The sequence below is a fragment of the Globicephala melas genome, chromosome 1, assembly GCF_963455315.2.
Source record: "Globicephala melas chromosome 1, mGloMel1.2, whole genome shotgun sequence".
NCBI classification, from domain to species: Eukaryota; Metazoa; Chordata; class Mammalia; order Artiodactyla; family Delphinidae; genus Globicephala; species Globicephala melas.
In genome coordinates this window covers 70846685-70865550 of record NC_083314.1, presented here as the reverse complement: position 1 = coordinate 70865550, position 18866 = coordinate 70846685, and the positions used below count along the sequence as shown (strand labels likewise).

Genomic DNA, 18866 nt, shown 5'->3' with positions numbered 1-18866 from the left:
TCTCCCTGTGCTATGCGGCTGCTTCCCACTAGCTATCTATTTTACATTTGGTAGTGTATATATGTCCATGTCTCTCTCTCACTTCGTCCCAGATTACCCTTCCCCCTCCCTGTGTCCTCACATCCATTCTCTACCTCAGTGTCTTTATTCCTGTCCTGCCCTTAGGTTCTTCAGAACCTTTTTTTTTTTTTTTTAGATTCCATATATATGCGTTAGCATACGGTATTTGTTTTTCTCTTTCTGACTTACTTCACTCTGTATGACAGACTCTAGGTCCATCCACCTCTCTACAAATAACTAAGTTTCGTTTCTTTTTATGGCTGAGTAATATTCCATTGTATATATGTGCCACATCTTTATCTGTTCATCTGTCGATGGACACTTAGGTTGCTTCCATGTCCTGGCTATTGTAAACAGAGCTGCAATGAATATTGTGGTACATGACTCTTTGAATTATGGTTTTCTCAAGGTATATGCCCAGTAGTGGGATTGCTGTGTCATATGGTAGTTCTATTTTAGTTTGTTAAGGAACCTCCATACTGTTCTCCATAGCGGCTGTATCAATTTACATTCCCACCAACAGTGCAAGAGGGTACCCTTTTCTCCACACTCTCTCCAGCATTTATTGTTTGTAGATTTTTGATGATGGCTATTCTGACCAGTGTGAGGTGATACCTCACTGTAGTTTTGATTTGCATTTCTCTAATGATTAGCGATGTTGGGCATCCTTTCATGTGTTTGTGGCAAATCAGTATATCCTCTTTGGAGAAATGTCTATTTAGGTCTTCTGCCCATTTTTGTATTGGGTTGTTTTTTCGATATTGAGCTGCGTGAGCTGCTTGTATATTTTGGAGATTGATCTTTTGTTAAAATTTGCTTCGTTTTCAAGTATTTTCTTCCATTCTGAGGGTTGTCTTTTCATCTTGTCTATGGTTTCCTTTGCTGTGCAAAAGCTTTTAAGTTTCATTATGTTCCATTTGTTTATTTTTGTTTTTATTTCCATTTCTCTAGGAGGTGGGTCAAAAAGGATCTTGCTGTGATTTATGTCATAGAGTGTTCTGCCTATGTTTTCCTCTAAGAGTTTGATAGTGTCTGGCCTTACATTTAGGTCTTTAATCCATTTTGAGTTTATTTTTGTGTATGGTGTAAGGGAGTTTTCTAATTTCATTCTTTTACATGTAGCTGTCCAGTTTTCCCAGCACCACTTATTGAAGAGACTGTCTTTTCTCCATTGGGGATATGTGTCCTTAAGGTAGAGTATTTTAAATATTCAACGGCTGAAATGCTTTAAAAAGAAATTCCATTAAGTAGCATTCTTGAAACTGCTTCGTCAAACTTAGTTAAATTTTCAGTTAGAGTTTGTGATGTAGATGGATTTTTCTAAACAAAACCGTTTCTTAAGTTTTAGTAATAAAAAGACTGGGAATTTACCTTATTGTAGGTCTTAGGGTAGGGTCGCTTGGACTTTCACTACTAGGTACTATGCTTTAGAAATGTATGTTTAAGGAGGTGAGTTTGATTTGGGGGAGTTTATCTTTTATATTTACGTTTTAAAATTTGTTTAAATAAACATAGTCTTTCTAGAAGTACGATTCATAGTATTTTTGCTTATCTCAGGTACTGTGCCAGTGGAGAGGCAGCTCAAACGAATTTGGAAAAAATAGTTGTGTGTTTTCCTTCCACACACTTGTGTATACGGAGAACTTTTACATTGATAGTGAGTTTTTCGTAAAAATTAAACCAACTTTACTTTCTTAATCTCTAGTTTTGTTCTGATATATCTACACTGTGGTATTGAGAATGATACTCAGGGGACGAGCCAGTATGTTCAGAAAGGATTTTCTTCCCCATTTTTTATGTTATCAATATATCTTATTTAACCGAAGTAGTGATTACGTCTCTTTCTTTTTTCCCTAAAACAGCGGGACAGAAAATGCCGAAACCTCCAAAAGGGAAATATTTACTCAGAGATTTGCTTAAAATTAGCTTAGTCTCTGACGTCACTCGCGCAGAAGTAATTTGTCTTCATTCGGCCACCGTCGCGTCAGCGTTACGGGGTATTTTGTCCATCTGCCGCCACCGTCCCAGATATTAGTTGCCGAGTTCCAGGGCAGGCGAACGTGTGTTTCGGGGGAGCCGGCTGGCGTTGCCGGCACCATGGAGTCCCCTTTTAGTCCGGGACTCCCTCACCGGCCGGATGAAGAGTGGGGTGAGTGGGATATGAGACTGTACCAGGGGTGGCTCCAGGTTTCTTCCCCCTTACTTCTGCGCATTTGTGGTGACAGGTGTGGACGAACCCTGCCGAGGGAGCGAGGGCCACTCGTTGCTTCCGTCCGTGGTCCTAGTAGAGTCTAGCAGAACCTGTCGGTTTCTGCCCTGGGGACAGCGAGCGTAAAATGTTGCCTGATTGGAATTACTACCGTGTTTCACCGCTTCCTCTGGGAAAGTACCAGGTGATGATTTTGTGGGGCGAAAACGACGTCATTAGGAAGCTTAGGGCAGGACGGCTGTGACCATCAAAAAGGCTGCAAGCTATTTTCTCAGAGTGTGGGATGTGGGAGATGCTTGCCATGGAGTGTACGTGTACGTGTTTGGTTTGTGTGAGAGAATGTGAATCCTCATCTCGAAGCTTCCACTATTGATCGAGGCTGATGCCCATCTTGGCAGAGAAGCAAAGCACCCCAGCACCTGACCCCAGGTCCCTGATTACGTAGACCTAACGCTTATAAACGGATATAATCCTGATTGCTCTCCGAATACAACTCTGAATTTTCTTGTTATGGATATTTTGTTTGGTTTTGTGGTCAGGAAGAGTGGAATGGAATGTAGTGGAAATGAGAGTGGAGAAGCTTTATCATCTAAGTGTTTAGAAGAAACTTATATTCCTCCCTTGTTTGCCAGACATAGTACTAATACTGTTCTTGGGCTTCAGTATGAATTTGGGGTTGTATACGTCCCTGAATGTGTCCTGCGGTGAACCTACACCCTTCACTAGCTTTAAAATTTGGGGGAAACCCAGACTGACCTTCATTTTTTCCCCCTTGGACCATCGTTCTCAGTAGCAAGAGTGTAATCTCAATTCTCTTTGTTGAACTGAAGTCCTCATTTGATTTTCCAAGGGCAGAACTTCTCTTAAATTATATAGTGTTAGAGATTTATTTCAGTCCTTGGATAGGTTTTCTATGAGTTGTTGGAAAAACGTTAGACTGTCTCTTCCAAATGTATTTTCCCAAGCCAAATGTAGTCGTAGTAATAGGAACAGTTGCCGTTAAGCACTTTATTTGTGTCAGGTGCCCTGCTTAGCTCTTACATCCCAAGCCAGGTGTAGTCGTAGTAATAGGAACAATTGCCGGTAAGCACTTTATTTGTGTCAGGTGCCCTGCTTAGCTCTTACATGCATTGTCTTATTTAATCCTCCCAACAGTCCAGTGAGGTATTGTTATTTTACAGATGAGGAAGCTGAGGCTGAGAGAGAACGAACGCTCAGAGTCTTATAGCTAGTGAGTGTCAGAAACAGGATCAGTACCAGGTTTGTCTACCTCCAAAGCCTGTGCACTTAGTCACTATTCTATATTGCTTTCCTAAGTTATTTCTACAGATTTGATTTTTACCAAGATCCCCCCAGTTATTAACAAATCTACTTCAGTATACTGGGTTGTTATGATCTGTTTTCTCAGCTAGTCAACTATTATATTTTCATGATGTTTCTTAAACTATAACTGTGAGGCACTTCCTGATAGCATTATTATGTCTTCTGATACCCAGGCTGCATTTTCCTGACTAATCTGACCAGTTGACTCCTAGTCTTAATGTTCTTTAACAGAGCATTCAGTTCTTTGTAGTAGGTTCACTGACTCAGCTCAGGTACCTTGCCCTGCCCCTCCCTGAACATGCCCATTTCCCATGGTTTTCCAAGCTTCTCTTTTCAAACTGTTAACAAGCTTTTCTTAGTGGAACACTTTAATTCTGCTTCCTCAAGTGTTCAGTAAGCAGGATAGATTTTGCAGGCACTGGAGTGAAAGGTTACTGTTTGCTAACATTTCTCAGTAGAATATGGACTCTTTTTCTGGGAGTTGCCATTTTGGGTGTTCAAGTACTTCACTGATTTATTTGACTTTTTTTTTCTATATTAGAAGCTAGCTAGTTAAATTTTTTAAAATCAGATTATGTAATTAGTACTTGTGACTCTTAACAACTTTGTATAATTAAAAATGACTTACTCAGAACAGCCTATGATGGGATGTGCATCCCATGTGCATTTTCCCTTTATGTGGGGTGATGAAATTTTGAACGGGCCTATAAACATTTTCTGTAAAGATCTAGATAGTAAATATTTTAGGCTTTTGTGGTCATGTGGTCTCTGTTCTGACTCCTCAGCTCTGCCAGTTGTAGTACAAAATCAGCCATGGACAATGTAAACTGAGCATGACTATGTTCCAAAACAACTTTATTTATGGATGCTGAAATTCTATTTCATGTAATTGTTTTTAATACTTAATAGAGTTTACTTTTAGTACAGTTTTAGATTTACAGAATAATTGAGGGGATAGTACAGAGTTCCCCTGCCCCCAAGTTTCCCCTATTGGTAACATCTTGCATTACAGGAGTACATTTGTTACAATTGATGGGCCAGTATTGATACATTAGCATTAACTAAAGTCCATAGTTTATATTAAGATTCACTCTTGTTCATTCTGTGGGTTTTGACAAATGCATAATGTCATGTGTCTACCATTACAGTATCATATGGGATAGTTACACTGCCCTAAAAAATCCGCTGTGCCCCACCTGTTTGTCTCTGCCTCCCTCCTCCAAAGCCCCAACAACCACTGTTCTTTTCACTGTCACCTAGTTTTGCCTTTTTCAAAATGTCATATTGTTGGAATGATAGAGTACGTAGCATTTTTAATTTGGCTTCTTTCATTTAGCAAAATGCATTTAAGATCCCTCTATTTTTAATGGTCTGATAGCTCATTTCTTTTCAGCACTGAATAATATTCCATGGTATGGATGTACCACAGTGTCTTTTGGGCTCCCATAACAAAATACCTGGGAAGCTTAATGAACAGACATTTATTTTCTGACAGTTCTGGAGGCTGGAAGTCCAAGCACAGGTGCCAGCATGGTCAGGTTCTGGTGAGACTTCTCTTCCTAGCTTATAGATGGCCACTTTTTATTGCTGTGTCCTCATGAGGCAGAGGGGTGGAAAGGGAAGGAGGGAGGGAAGGAGGAAGAGGTGGGGGAGACAGAGAGGTAGGTAGGTAGGTAGACCTATCTCTTAGTCTTATAAGGCCACAGTTCTAGTAGATTAGGGTCCCACCCTTGTAACCTCATTTAACCTTGATTACCTCGTAAAGACCACCCTACCTCTGGATGCAGTCATCTTGGGGGCTTCAATATATAAATTTTGGGGGGGATACAATTTGGTCCATAGCACACAGTTTGTTTATCCATTTACCTGTTGAAAAACGCCTTGGTTGCTTCTAGGGTCTCAAAACCAGTTAAAGACAGACTGAGGCCAGGAAAGAGGGCCAGGCATGGGGGACAAGAGTGACAGGTTCCGGCTTATAAAGGGCTTACATGCAGTGAAGGGACAGCCACAAACTGTTCTCCAGTGATGGACACTGCACAGAGAATTAAAATTGGTTGCTTTCAAATGTTGGCAGTTATATATAAAGCTGCTATAAATATTCATGTGCAGTTTTTTTTTGGCTGCACTGTGAGGCTTGCAGGATCTCAGTTCCCCGACCAGGGATTGAACCCGGGCCATGGCAGTGAAAGCGCCAAATCCTAACCACTAGACCACCAGGGAACTCCATTGCAGCTTTTTATGTGGACGTAAGTTTTCATATAAATTGGGTAAATATCAAGGAGCATGAATGCTGGATCATACAGTAAGAGTATGTCCAGTTTTGTAAGAAACTTTCAACCTGTCTTCCAGAGTAGCTGTGCCATTTTGCATTCCCACCAGCAGTGAATGAACATTCCTGTTGCTCCAGTCCTGCGAACATTTGGTGTTGCCAGTGTTTCAGATTATAGCCATCCTGATAGGTGTGTAGTGGTATCTCATTATTTTAGTTTGTAGTTCCCTGATAACATGTGATGTGGAGCATCTTTTCATATGCTTTATCTATTTGTTTTTAAAGGAAAGGTCTTTTAAAAAATATTTATTTATTTTATGTTTTGGCTGTGTTGGGTCTTAGTTGCGGCATGCGGGATATTCGTTGTGGCGTGCAGGCTTCTCTCTCTAGTTGTGGTGCTCAGGCTCTAGAGCATGTGGGCTCTCTAGTTGCGGCATGTGGGCTCTCTAGTTGTGGATCTCATGCTCAGTAGTTGCGGCACACAGGTTTAGTTGCCCTGCAGCATGTAAGATCTTAGTTCCCTGACCAGGGATCGAACCCATGTACCCTGCATTGGAAGGCGGATTCTTAACCACTGGACCACCAGGGAAGTCCCCATATGCTTTATTTGTCATTTGTATATCTTTCCTTTCCTCTTTCCTTCCTACCTCCCTCACTCCCTCCCTTTCTTTTTCTTACAATTTGCAAAAGCCACTTTTTTTTTTTGCCGCACATAAGATATATGTACCAAGATCAGAAGCTTCCATCTGCCACTGTGGTTTCTTTGATAAATTCAGTGTCTTCTGTGAAAGTTCTCTGTACCCTCCTGCGTTGACCAAAACCTGACTCCCCTGATAACACGGTTTTCCCTAAAGTCCTAGTGAATGGTAGCTCTTTTCATTCTCAAAACCTTTTCTCCATTAGGGCCTCTGAAAGTGGGTTAGTTATCTTCCTTGTTCTTCATTGCTACTTTTAGATCATTCTCCTTTCATCCTCCCTAAAAACATCCAGGCTTAAATTTCACATTGTCTCACATGCTGTCCTCTCCCTCTCCCTCTCCCTCTTATAGTCATCTGGTGATTTCTGGTTCACTCTCCCTCACTTTTTGAAAAAATTTAGTTCCTAGCTTATTGTCACTTTCTTTAACACTCCTTCCATCATGATTCTTGGCTGATTTCAGTATTCTCAGAGAAGATCCTTCAAATACCCTGATCTCTCATTTCCTGGGTCTCCTCTCCACCTTCCACCCTGTCTCAGGCATTTTCTTCCCCAATCATAAACCTAAACCTTGTCAGTACTAGTAACATAATCTCAGTTTCCAACATCCCACTCTGACCATCACCTTCTGTCTTACCAGCTCACTCTCTTTAGTACTCCAATTCCAGTGGTACCTTCAACGCTGCTGAGATTCTGCCATCTTTTCACTGTCCCTCGTCCCCTTTATGTTATCACTTTCCCCTTATCCAGTTTAAATTCCATGGACAATCTCTGTAATCATTCCCTCACACCCTCAATATCCTTGTCTCTCTCTTGTTTTGTAGTTCTCTCTTTGATCAACTGCAACCTTGGCTAAATCCAACTCTGTCTACTCCATGAATGCACTCAAGTAGCTGAAAGTGGCTAAAAAAGAAAATTCAACTGTGCTGATTGGTCTCACTTTAAATTTATGATACTAACCTGAAATAGACCATTAAGTATTACCTGGCTGATCATATTTCCTTGGTCCTCTCTCTCTGATGATCGTTTTTATAAAGGTTCTTCTCTCCTCAAACCTCCAGCACCTCCTCCTGCATTCTTTGAATCAGAAGAGAACTGCTGCAATCTCCTACTACCTCATCTACGCGTGTACCAGTATATTTGCCTTCTCTTTGTTGGTGGGAATGCTAGAACCGATCACTTCTATATGTGCTTTAGACCCCTCCTTCTTTGTTTTATTTTTTTAAAATTTATTTATTTATTTTTGGCTATGTTGGGTCTTCGTTGCTACTCACGGGCTTTCTGTAGTTGCAGTGAGTGGGGGCTACTCTTCGTTGCGGTGCGTGGGCTCCAGGTGCGTGGGCTTCAGTAGTTGTGGCTCATGGGCTCTAGAGCACAGGCTCAGTAGTTGTGGCACACGGGCTTAGTTGCTCCATGGCATGTGGGATCTTCCCAGGTCAGGGCTCGAACCCATGTCCTCTGCATTGGCAGGTGGATTCTTAACCACTGCACCACCAGGGAAGTCCCTAGACACCCCGCCCCCACCCCTTTATTCAAGAATATTGCTCAAGCTCTTCTTCCTTCTGTTTCCTGAGTCTTCATTTCCATCCCTACATGTAGTTGCTTCTCCTGTCTAGAGTGAAAAAGAAAGAAAAACCCCCAAACCCTCTTTAGATGTTACTTCCCTTATAGCTTCAACTACATTTCTCTTTTTTATTTTACAGCAGAATTCTTTTTTAAAAAACGTCCATGTTCACTGACTCCACTTTCTCTTTTCTCACTGTCTCTTGAACACAATGCAGTCAGGCTCCACCACTCCACCAAAGCTGCTCTTTCTAAGGTCACCACTGTTTTCCAGTGGCCATTTCTCATCTTACAAGAAGTAAAAGAATAAGTAAATGGTCAAAGCAGCAGTCAGGTGGGAAAGCTTGCTGAGCAAACAAAAACTAATAGCTACCATGGTTTACTACTGTTAGGAGAAATCTATATAGTAGGTAGTGTGGGGTTGGTGAAAAAGATATAGAAGTAGGTAGTAAATTTTAGAGATACTTCATAGGTAACCAATGCCACCAATGTCACCACTTTCTCATGGATCTTTCTAAGATATTCTGTAGTATACAAATGTATTTATCAACCCACTCTCAGTTTTTTTAAGTATTCACAAACCACAGAAAAGTTAAAAAAGACCAGTACAGTGATAACCTGTATTTCCCTTATCTAGACTTACCGTTAACATCCTGCCATACTCACTCTTTCTGTCAGTATTACCCACACTTCTCTCTTCTCTCATTATCTGAAAGCAGGCTGCAAATAATATGAAACTCCTAAACACTTCACTGTGTATCTCCTAAGAACAAGGAAATATGTATTTTTAAAAAGCATGAATTCATGCTAATACCCACAGTTCAAAGCCAGTACCACAGAGTTCTTTCTCACCTTCTTGCATTATATACTTTTATTTCTCTTTTCCTACTGTGTAAATCCTGATTCCCAATAACATCCTATGTTTTTATGGGCTCACTTTAGCTGCTCTATTGAAAATATACTGAAAGAGTGTCAAGGGCAGAAGCAGAGAGACCATTTGGAGGCTACTGCATCAATCCAAGTGATTTATGATGAGAGCAGTGGAGATAATGGAAGTGGTTGACTGTGGATATATACACATACACATATGCATATGTATATACCCATGTGTATATATATATTTCTTTACATAAATTTATTAATTTTATTAATTTTATTTTTGGCAGTGTTCGGTCTCTTCTGCGCACAGGCTTTTCTCTAGTTGTGGTGAGCGTGGGCTTCTTATCGCGGTGGCTTCTCTTGTTGCGAAGCACAGGCTCTAGGTGCACGGGCTTCAGTAGTTGTGGCACATGGGCTCAGTAGTCGTGGCTTGTGGGCTCTAGAGCGCAGGCTCAGTAGTTGTGGCGCACGGGCTTAGTTGCTTCGCGGCATGTGAGATCTTCCCGGACCAGGGCTCGAACCCGTGTCCTCTGCATTGGCAGGCAGATTCTTAACCACTGCACCACCAGGGAAGCTCCCCATGTATATTTTTTATTCAAAATTTAAGTTTTGGAATAGTTTCAAACCTACAGAAAAGTTATAAGAACTGTGCAAAGAACTGTTGCATGCCTGTCAGACAGATTCCCTGATTGTTAAATTTTACTGTATTTGCCCCATTTCTCCTTCTTTAGAGAGAGAAAAAGAGAGTGAAATGTGTTGTTAACTCATTACCCTTAAATACTGCAATGTGTATCCCCTCCGCCCCCAAACAAGGTTACTGTCCTGTATCACTGTCATACACTCCTTCCAGTCAGGAAATGAACATTGATACAGCGTTACTATCCAATTCACAGATACCGTTCATATTTTGCTATATGTCTTAATAATGGCTCTTTTTCCTTTCTAGTCTGGGACCCTACCTGCAAACACACATTACTTTTACTTTTCATGTCTCCTTAGAGTTTTTCAACCTGGGGTGGTTGCTTAGTCTTTTCCTGTTTCTTGTATTCTTGACAGTCTTAAAGAGTACAGGTCTTTTGTTCTGTAAGATGACTCTAAACCTAAGTCTATATACTGTTTCCTCATGACCAGAATCAAGCCATGAGTCCGTGACAGGAATGCTAGAGAAATGATAGAGGCACACTATGTTGACCTGTTCCAAGGTGATGTTCACCTTGATCAGATTGTCAAGTTAGTATCTGCTGGATTTCTCCACTGTAAAGTCACTATTTCCCCTTTTACATTTGATTCGTATTGGGCTGGCCAAAAAGTTCCTTCGGGTTTTTTTGGTAACATCTTACGGAAAAACCTGAACAAACTTTTTGGCTAACCCAGTATTTTGGGGGAGATAATCTGAATGCCACCAATGTCCTATTCCTTACTAAACCTTCACTCACCAGCCCTGGCCTCCATTGATAACTCCAGCTTATATCAAGTACCACTCTAATGCCAAATGGTGATTCTCTCTTAACATTCTGTGTACATTTATTAATTGACATCATACTGTAAGAAAAAGCTTTCTCTGTTTCTTTGTTTATTTCATTATGAGCTCACTAATTCCTATTTGATTCAATGGGTTGTAATCTGGCTTTATTTTGATGCTCAGATTTTCTGAGAATTGACCAGTAAGAGTCCATTCATATCAGCTCCTTTGTTCTTTTGACATGTTTCCATCATTCTCTGAGGATTTCCTTATTTTCTGGCACAACAAGATTTTCCCAAGCCTATTTTGCACTTTCTCTGCCTAAGCCCTGGAATCAGCTCTTTCTCTAAGGAGCCCTTTAGTGGACTTCCATTTAGTAGAGGATGGTATTCAGTATCCAAGGTCTGGAAACATACGATTTTTCAGTGCTGGTGGGATGTCTTCGTTTCTAGGACCTGTTAGCAGACAGAACTAGGACATACATGTATGTATATGTGTACACACATATACAAACATCTATAATTCTTTCTGTGTATGAATATTTTAAGAAAATGTGTTCGTATTAATACTTCTAATTCCAGTGCAACCTCTTAGGGTTCTTTTATTCTCTTCCCTTTTCACGTTTCTAAATCCTTTCTCAGAAAGTGAGAAACCTAGCTCTAATATATTTTATCATTTGCTCCATCAATTAACACATCTGTTTGGTACTATCACTCTCCTAACCACTCACGCTGCTTCTTACATCTGCCACTCCGTTCCTCCTCCCACTGCTCCATTTTTTTGGCATCTGAGGCATGCTGCCACCTCCACAAGGCACCTCCCCTCCTATATCACCCTATTTCCTTGGGTACCAGGCACATTGCCACAGAGGATGACACACACAACCCCACCACCCTCCTTGCTCTGCTGACATCTCTGTTGGGAAGAGTAGGGAAGGGAAGGAAGAATGGAAAGGAAAGGTAAGACGCCACATTACCAATACATACTTTGAAGACAGAGCTGACAGGATTTACTGGTAGATTGAATACAGAGAGTGAGGAAGTAAGCAATGACTCCTAAGGTTTTTGACCTGAGCTCCTGGGATAATTGAATTGTCATTAACTGAGATGAGGACGAACCAGTAGGAGGTTTGGTGAGGGATGATTTGAAGCTCAGTTTTGGATGTGTTAAGATTGAGATGCCTTTTAGATATCCAAGAGGAGAGGTAGAGTACTCACTGTGTACATGCGTCTTGAGGTATGGACTGGAGATGTATATTTAGGAATCCTTGGCGTATAATGCTATTTAAAGCCATGAGCTCAGCTGAGATCACAAAGGGAGTAGAATAGATAGAAAAGTTTGCACTAAGCCCAGGGACAATTTCATGTTAAGAAGATGAAGAATAACCGGTAAGGTAGGGCCAACCAGTAGGGTGGGAGGAAAACCAGGTGAGTATGGTAATTTGGAAGCCAAGTGAAGAAAATGCTTCAATTAATATGAAAAGATCAACTGTTTCAAATGCTATTGAGAGTAAGATGAGGACCATGAATTTACCATTGAATTTAGCAGAGGAGAAATCATTGGTGACATAATACCTGATGTGTATGCGTGTGTATGTGTTGGGGGGGAAGCTTGATTTGAATAGGTTCAAGAAGGAAAGGGAGGAGAGAAATGAGAGGCAGCAGATAAAGAACTCTTTCAAGTTTTCGCCTGTGTATAAGGTACATAGCCACAGTCATCTACTTATATGGGTTTTTTGTTTTGTTTTGCTCTGCAGCTGAGTTTAAGGTAGTCCTTTTCTGAGAGTTATATGAATAACCTTTCATTATCACTACACACAAAAAATGTGCTATGTACTATTTTGTTTTAGGCTGGTGAAATGTTTCTACCATTGGCCAAGTCGGTGAGAGACTTGCAGTGTAGTTCTTATATATGTGAAGTAGGGACATCACCAGAGCAAATTTCAGTGGTATGTTAGTAGGGAGTACAAAGGCAGACTTAGATTGGGAAACTCTTCAAAGTGCTTGAAGTTCTGAAATGTTAAAGAAAATAGACACATTACAGATTATACAGTAATCAGTCTTCTTTGGCCTTATCAGCACCTTGACCTGTGTTCATATATTTCTCAGTTTATAGGAAATCTTATTAGGAAATTGGAACATAGTTAGATTTGTTGAAATAAATGAAATGGTTTAGATGAGTGAATTCCTTATTGTTTGGATAGAAAATTGGTTGTACCTCTAACTTAAGGCAAGGATGCCAAATACCTGGTACCTGTGTTGCCATATTCCTCTCCTGTCATCACCGCTGATCAACCATGTCACTTTTTTTTGTGCTGAACCCAGATGAAGCCTCAGAATTTGTGTTAGTAATGTTCCAGAAAGTCACTATCAATTAGTCCAACATGACAGGACATAAAACCTGTTTTTTAATCCCTGGTATAATGATTTAGTTCACAAGATAAAAATTATGTGGAAAACAATACATATGTTAGAAACCAGCTTTGAATTGGTTGTCATTTACACTCCTAGAGTTTATCAGTAATAGTAATGGCTAATGAGAAACCCTAATAGAGCTGGCATAAGGATACAGCACTTATTCTTTTGTCAAAACATTGAATTAACAGTAAATATCTATTCTTTTTTTTTGTCCAAAGATTCTGCCCTCTTTGCTGAACTTGGCTATGATGACCTGCAATTGGATGCGGCAAATGAAACTTATGTAAGTATTTATTAGAGGAGAAATGCTGAATAATGTGATATTTAATCTTTAATTATTGCAAGAAGATTTCAGGATAACACGTTTAGGCTAGTTATTTAAGTTTAAATAACTTTTAAGATTAAGTATGAAAGTTAGCAGCCATTTTGTAGTCAGTGAGTGTAGGATTGTAGAAATTGCATTGGTCTTGGTATGAGAAGACTTGTATTCTAAGTCTACCTTTGGCCCCAGGGTTTTTTTTTGTTTTTACAGATATTTTGCTGCATAAGGGAAACAGTGTGATGTTAAGGAGTATGTGTGTCATGGATCTAGTTAAGAGAACTTACCAACTTCCTTTTTTAAAGTTATGTATACTTAGTGTTGAAAGCTCTGAAACTTAGAAATGTCCTTATTTTTTGCCTTTGGGTGGTTAGAAGTATGCGTAAAAGCTATTATTACAGCACTTTAAGTTCTCAAAAATATTTTAGATTTTTTTTTCTTTTCTGGATTAGTATATGTGAAGCTGTTTGGCCTGAACTCTTACTTTGTCTTATTCTTTAATGGATGAGGTGCTTTTTGACTTGGGAAGTAGTTCAAGTGAACAGAGTGATTTTATATGCATATCAATCAGGTTGAATATTTATCACTTATTTTTTAAGCCCTTATTAAAAATAAAGCTTGCTTAATGAGTTTAAGACAAAGAAAAAGTTTAAAAAATATCATGTGTTTCACTCCCTTCTATTGATTCATGGTAAAACAACTGCTAAATTATTCTTGTTTTACCATGAATCAATAGAAGGGAGTGAAACACATGATATTTTTTAAAATCAATGCATGAGGTTTTAGTGGTTTCATTTACTCTGTGAGATGCTTTACAGTGTTGTCTGTTGATTAAATTGGCTTTTAATATTGGCTGGTTGCTTAAGCAACTGGTATTTTTTCATAACCTCCAGAGCCTAACATCGTCAAGAAACAATATAGTAAATTTGAAAGATTCAGGGAAATATGATCCTGATTTTATAACTAACATTCTGTCACTCAATCTTTCAGTTCCTTAGTTTTTCTGATATAAAATAAGAGATTGGATTAAATGGTTTCAGACAGCCCATTCTAGCTTTAAAACTGTCATTCTTCTTTCACATGGCTGTGCAAGTTTCCCTTGAGAAGTCATTGAAGAACTAGAGTATATAAGTACCAGTATGTTTTGCTTTACATAAAATGGGTCTGTGAAATTTCCAACCAGATAGAATTCTTATGCTGTAAAATGTATTTGACTTTTTTGTCTGAAGATTGAGTATGAATCATCCTCGAAGTAGGTCATGCCACTGTTGAACATGTTAAAAAGTATTGCGAGCACTCAGGCAAATATCCTTCCTCAGTTTACTTAGATTAAGAAAGTTTGAAGATTTTTCGTTGCTGAAAGTGTGGGGCTGCTTAATTTTTTGATAGCTAGATTCCAATATGAGAAAAAAGCAAAGGAGATTGATTTAAAAGGTGGTTCTTTCATAATTTAAGTAGTTTTTTCTTTTTTTTTTATGTGAACTTTCACACATTCTCTTTATATAATTTGCAATAATATTTACTCAGTTTAGGGCAGTATAAGAAAAGTTTCCCTTCTCTCCTTCTGTTACATTCTCAATAAAAATAAACCACAGAATAGACATTTGAAATGATAATATTCTAGAAATTATTACCAAATTGTTGTTATTGATAACTAGATTAACCTTTACTTTTTTCCTGAGGCTTGCTTTCTTGCTGTTTTATTATCTGTCACATTAAGTTAATATTGACTACTTTTTAACTTTGTTGTACTGTTTATATATTAAGTTTACTTCTGTTCTTATCTCTGTAACCTTAAACATTTAAAATAGTTGTGGTACTGTCTTAATCTTAAACTCATATGAGGGCTCTGAAATCATGTGGCAGTTCTTCATTAATATATGTGGTATAAGATGGTCATCCAGATGACCCAGAATATGATTATATTTAAATTTAAAAATTGTCATCTGAATGAAAGGAAACTAAGAGCCTCTCTAAGAAGTTTACTGACCCCTGTTTGAGAAACTTAGTTTTATCTTCTAGGATTAAAAAAAAATTTAGAAATTTGAAAAGTACAGAACAGTAAAAAAAAATATAAAATTACCCATCCTCCTATGGATCTCTTCCTTCTCCCATAAGCATTTTAATATTTGGTATATTTGAAGTTTCAGTTACAGTCTCTTTATGATTCCTGCATGTCTTTTGGATACATCTGTATTCTTTCCCTTGTATATAGAGATGATATTGTAAATAGGCATTTGCTGTGACTTCTTTTCCTTAATGGCAATGGGAAAACTTATTTTGCTGGATCTCCTTTATGACAAAACACATATTTTGTGACTGTTGTAAAGGTCCATTTCCACTGAAAAGAATGAGACCAACTGAATCTTTCAGATAGATGTTGACTTCAATACCTCCTTCCTAGCTGTTACTACTGTGCTTAAAATAACTAAATTGGTTTATCTCTAAGCTATCCAAGATGTATTTTCAAGATGAACTGATTAACTTAGCAAGTTATTTTTACTAAGTTGGGTAATCACAATTATATTATTTATGGCAAATTGCATCTGTTAGTTTGATTTCTGGATGTATATATTTTAATCTTGTAATCTTTTGCTGATTTGAAACCTACAGGAAAATAATTTTGATAATCTTGATTTTGATTTTGATTTGATGCCTTGGGAGACAGGCATTTGGGACATCAACAATCAATTCTGTACAGGTAATGCTGTATTTCATTGATAAAAAATTTAAATGGGTCCATATTATTTTGTAGTTGGGTAATAGTCAAAATTAGGTGGAGTTACTGGGCCACTTTTGTAGGCCAAAAATTTCCAGGGACTACATTCTATTTTGGTGTAGCAAGGCATACGTAAATTTCTTGCCAAAATAGATATAAAGAATTTCATAGTTATGTGTTAGTCACATAATGAATAAAAATTTTATTATTCAGAAATATTGATTTTGAATTATATGTAATATTCTCTAAGAGATTAACCTATCTGAGAATTAGACAGAATTTAGGGAATCAAAAGGAAGAAGCTTGGGATTATTAGAACCTAGGAACTTAGTGTAGGGGTCCCGTATATACACATCTGAGGAGGAGGCCCTACCTGGCTAATGCTAGTATCTTTAAGGGGCCTAATGGGTTTTAGGTGTGCTGAAAAAAGCTGGAACCTGGAGCAAACTGTCCCTTCTGGAATGAAGCTGATGGGAGGATGAAGAAATCCCTTCTTCCCTTCTACCTTTTAGTATCCTTCTAGTATCCCCTATGGACAGGACCTAAAAGGAAGCCAGCTGAGACATGTATTAATAATTTGCATCACAGACTATAGAAGATAGACTTAGAGCTGAGAGACAATGTGTAAATAACCAGCACATTTCCCCATCTAAATTGCAGCCCTCCCCACTGCTGCATTTCCTTTTCCCTTTCATTTTATGTATTTGTATATCTTGCTCAATTCCTGTCTTCCCTCACAGAATAAGAGCTACACGAGGCCAGTGTTCTGGTTCCTACCATTGTGTAACAAACTATTCTAAAACTTAGTGGCTTAAAACAATAACCATTTTATTAGGCTCCCAGAATCTGTGGGTTAGGCATTTGGACAGGATGCACCAGGAATTGCTTGTCTCTGCTCCATGGTGTCCAGACCTCATCTGGGAAGATTTGAAGGCTGAGGTAACTTGACACTGGGGGCTAGAGTTACCTTAAGTTTTCTTCACTCACATGTCTGATGCCTGGTCTGGAATGACTTGAAGACTAGGACTGCCAACTTGAGTGCTTACATGTCACCTTTCTATATGGCCTGGCTTCCTCACAGCCTGGTGGTCTCATAGTAGTCAGACTTCAAAGGCTCAAATGTGAGTGTTTCAACACAAAAAATAGAAGCTGCATTGCCTAATGTAACACAGCCTTGGGATTCACATAGCATTACTTCCATACTCTGTCAATTGAAGAAGTCATAAGCCCACCTAGATTCAAACAGAGGAGGAAATAGTGGCTACTTCTTGATGGGGAAGTGGCAAAATCACATTATAGATCATGAGATATGGTAGATATTTTGCACCTAACTTTGGAGAACACAGTCTGCCACAGAGATTCTTCTCTTCCCCATTCCTACCGTGTTATAAATTTGACACCTAGGAACACCTAGGCTATAGTTACTCAGCACATTTTTAAAAATACATAGTTCAAAAGATAGGAACATTTTTGTGTTTTAATTGTATTGTCAAAAATGCTTTCCACAATAATTCTTTCCTGTTTCTTATGTTTTAAAATTATTTTGGGGGGAGGCTATAATTTTGCATATTGCATAATATTCAAAAGGTACAAAAAGTCTGTAGAGTAGAAAAGTGTCTCTTTTGGCTCTTGTCCCTCAGCCACCAAGTTCTGCTTCCCAGAGACAACCACTGTTATCAATTTCTTATGTTCATCCTTCAAGAGAGTTAATGCAGATGCTAGTAGTACAATAGTATACACATGTATAATTTATTACACAAACGGAAGCATACTAGATTTACTGTTTTCTGCTCTTGAATTTTCACTTGATGATATATTTTGGTGACCTTAGCTTCTATATCATTGAATTTTAAAAGCAGATTTTACCTTCTTTCTTATTCATTTCATTCTGAGTTTATATTGTTCAGTGGGAAAATTGTTGCCCCTTGTTTTTCAGTTAAAGATATTAAGGCAGAACCTCAGCCACTTTCTCCAGCCTCCTCAAGTTGTTCAGTCTCATCTCCTCAGTCAGTGGACTCTTATTCTTCGACTCAGCATGTTCCTGTAAGTAACCAGTCTTTTACAGTGATTTTGGTTACAGTGGAATCTGGAAAATATGTATGTGTGGGAGGCAGTTAACATTTATTAAGTGCTAATATAAGTCCTATTATCTCATTTAATCCTGAGGAAGCTGAATCTTGAGGAATGGCCTTGAGGGAGCTAGAAAGCTGTTAATCTCTTTGGTTTTGCCCTCCTTCCCTTATGTTCTTGTCTTCATAATTTCATTGTTTCATTGCACCTTACCAGTACCCAATATTTTTTTTGTTTATTGACTTATTGTCTTTTCTCCCTGCTACCCTCTTTACTCCCCGTTAGAATATACATTCTTTGAGGACATGGAAGACTGTAAGATGGTCTGTTTCTGTAACTCCTTAGCCATGTAACCTAGAATGGTCTCCTTAGTTCAGGAAAGCCTAGTACTACCTTTTGAATGCACTAATAAGGTTTTTTACAAAAGCACCTTAAAAATGCTTCTGCTCTTCATCTAGACAAAAGCTCTGAGGCCAGGAAAAGGAAGTACCAAAGGGCTTAGGTATTTTTTGGAATGGGGAAAGGAAAAAATATAAGAAGAAAAATTCAAATTACTGTTTCAGTGAATTATATCTGCTGGAAATTGAGGTATCTTCATTCTGGCATAATTTCCATATAGTCAGTTACTAAATCCTGATGATTCTATCCACTTAGTATCTCTAAGATTCATCTTCTCCACACACACCAGGCCATCGTCACCTCATCTGGATTAAGGCAATAGAATTTTGACTGGTCTCTCTGCCTCCTAACTCCCCAAACCTTTCTTAGCAGAGGAATCTTCAAAGAGAAATTTTTCAAAATCACAAATTTGATTGTGCCAGTTTTTTGCTTAAAACCTTCCCAACTCTTACAAGGACAAAATTTAAATTGCCAGTGTACT

General features: G+C 38.7%; 1 protein-coding gene across 2 annotated transcripts in view; it reads left to right on the top strand.

Annotated features, from left to right (window-relative positions):
- The first annotated feature begins 2089 nt into the window (after positions 1–2089).
- The window catches only part of ATF6 (activating transcription factor 6), a 220448-nt gene continuing 203671 nt past the window's right edge, over positions 2090–18866 (top strand). The window contains exons 1-4 of one of the 2 annotated variants that reach the window (XM_060297216.1): positions 2090–2209; positions 13097–13161; positions 15811–15898; positions 17853–17959. In XM_060297216.1, the coding sequence (XP_060153199.1) occupies positions 2158–2209; positions 13097–13161; positions 15811–15898; positions 17853–17959 (312 nt within the window). In that variant the 5' untranslated portion in view covers positions 2090–2157. The remainder of the gene's footprint in view (positions 2210–13096; positions 13162–15810; positions 15899–17852; positions 17960–18866) is intronic. The other variant, XM_060297221.1, reaches the window with a different exon arrangement.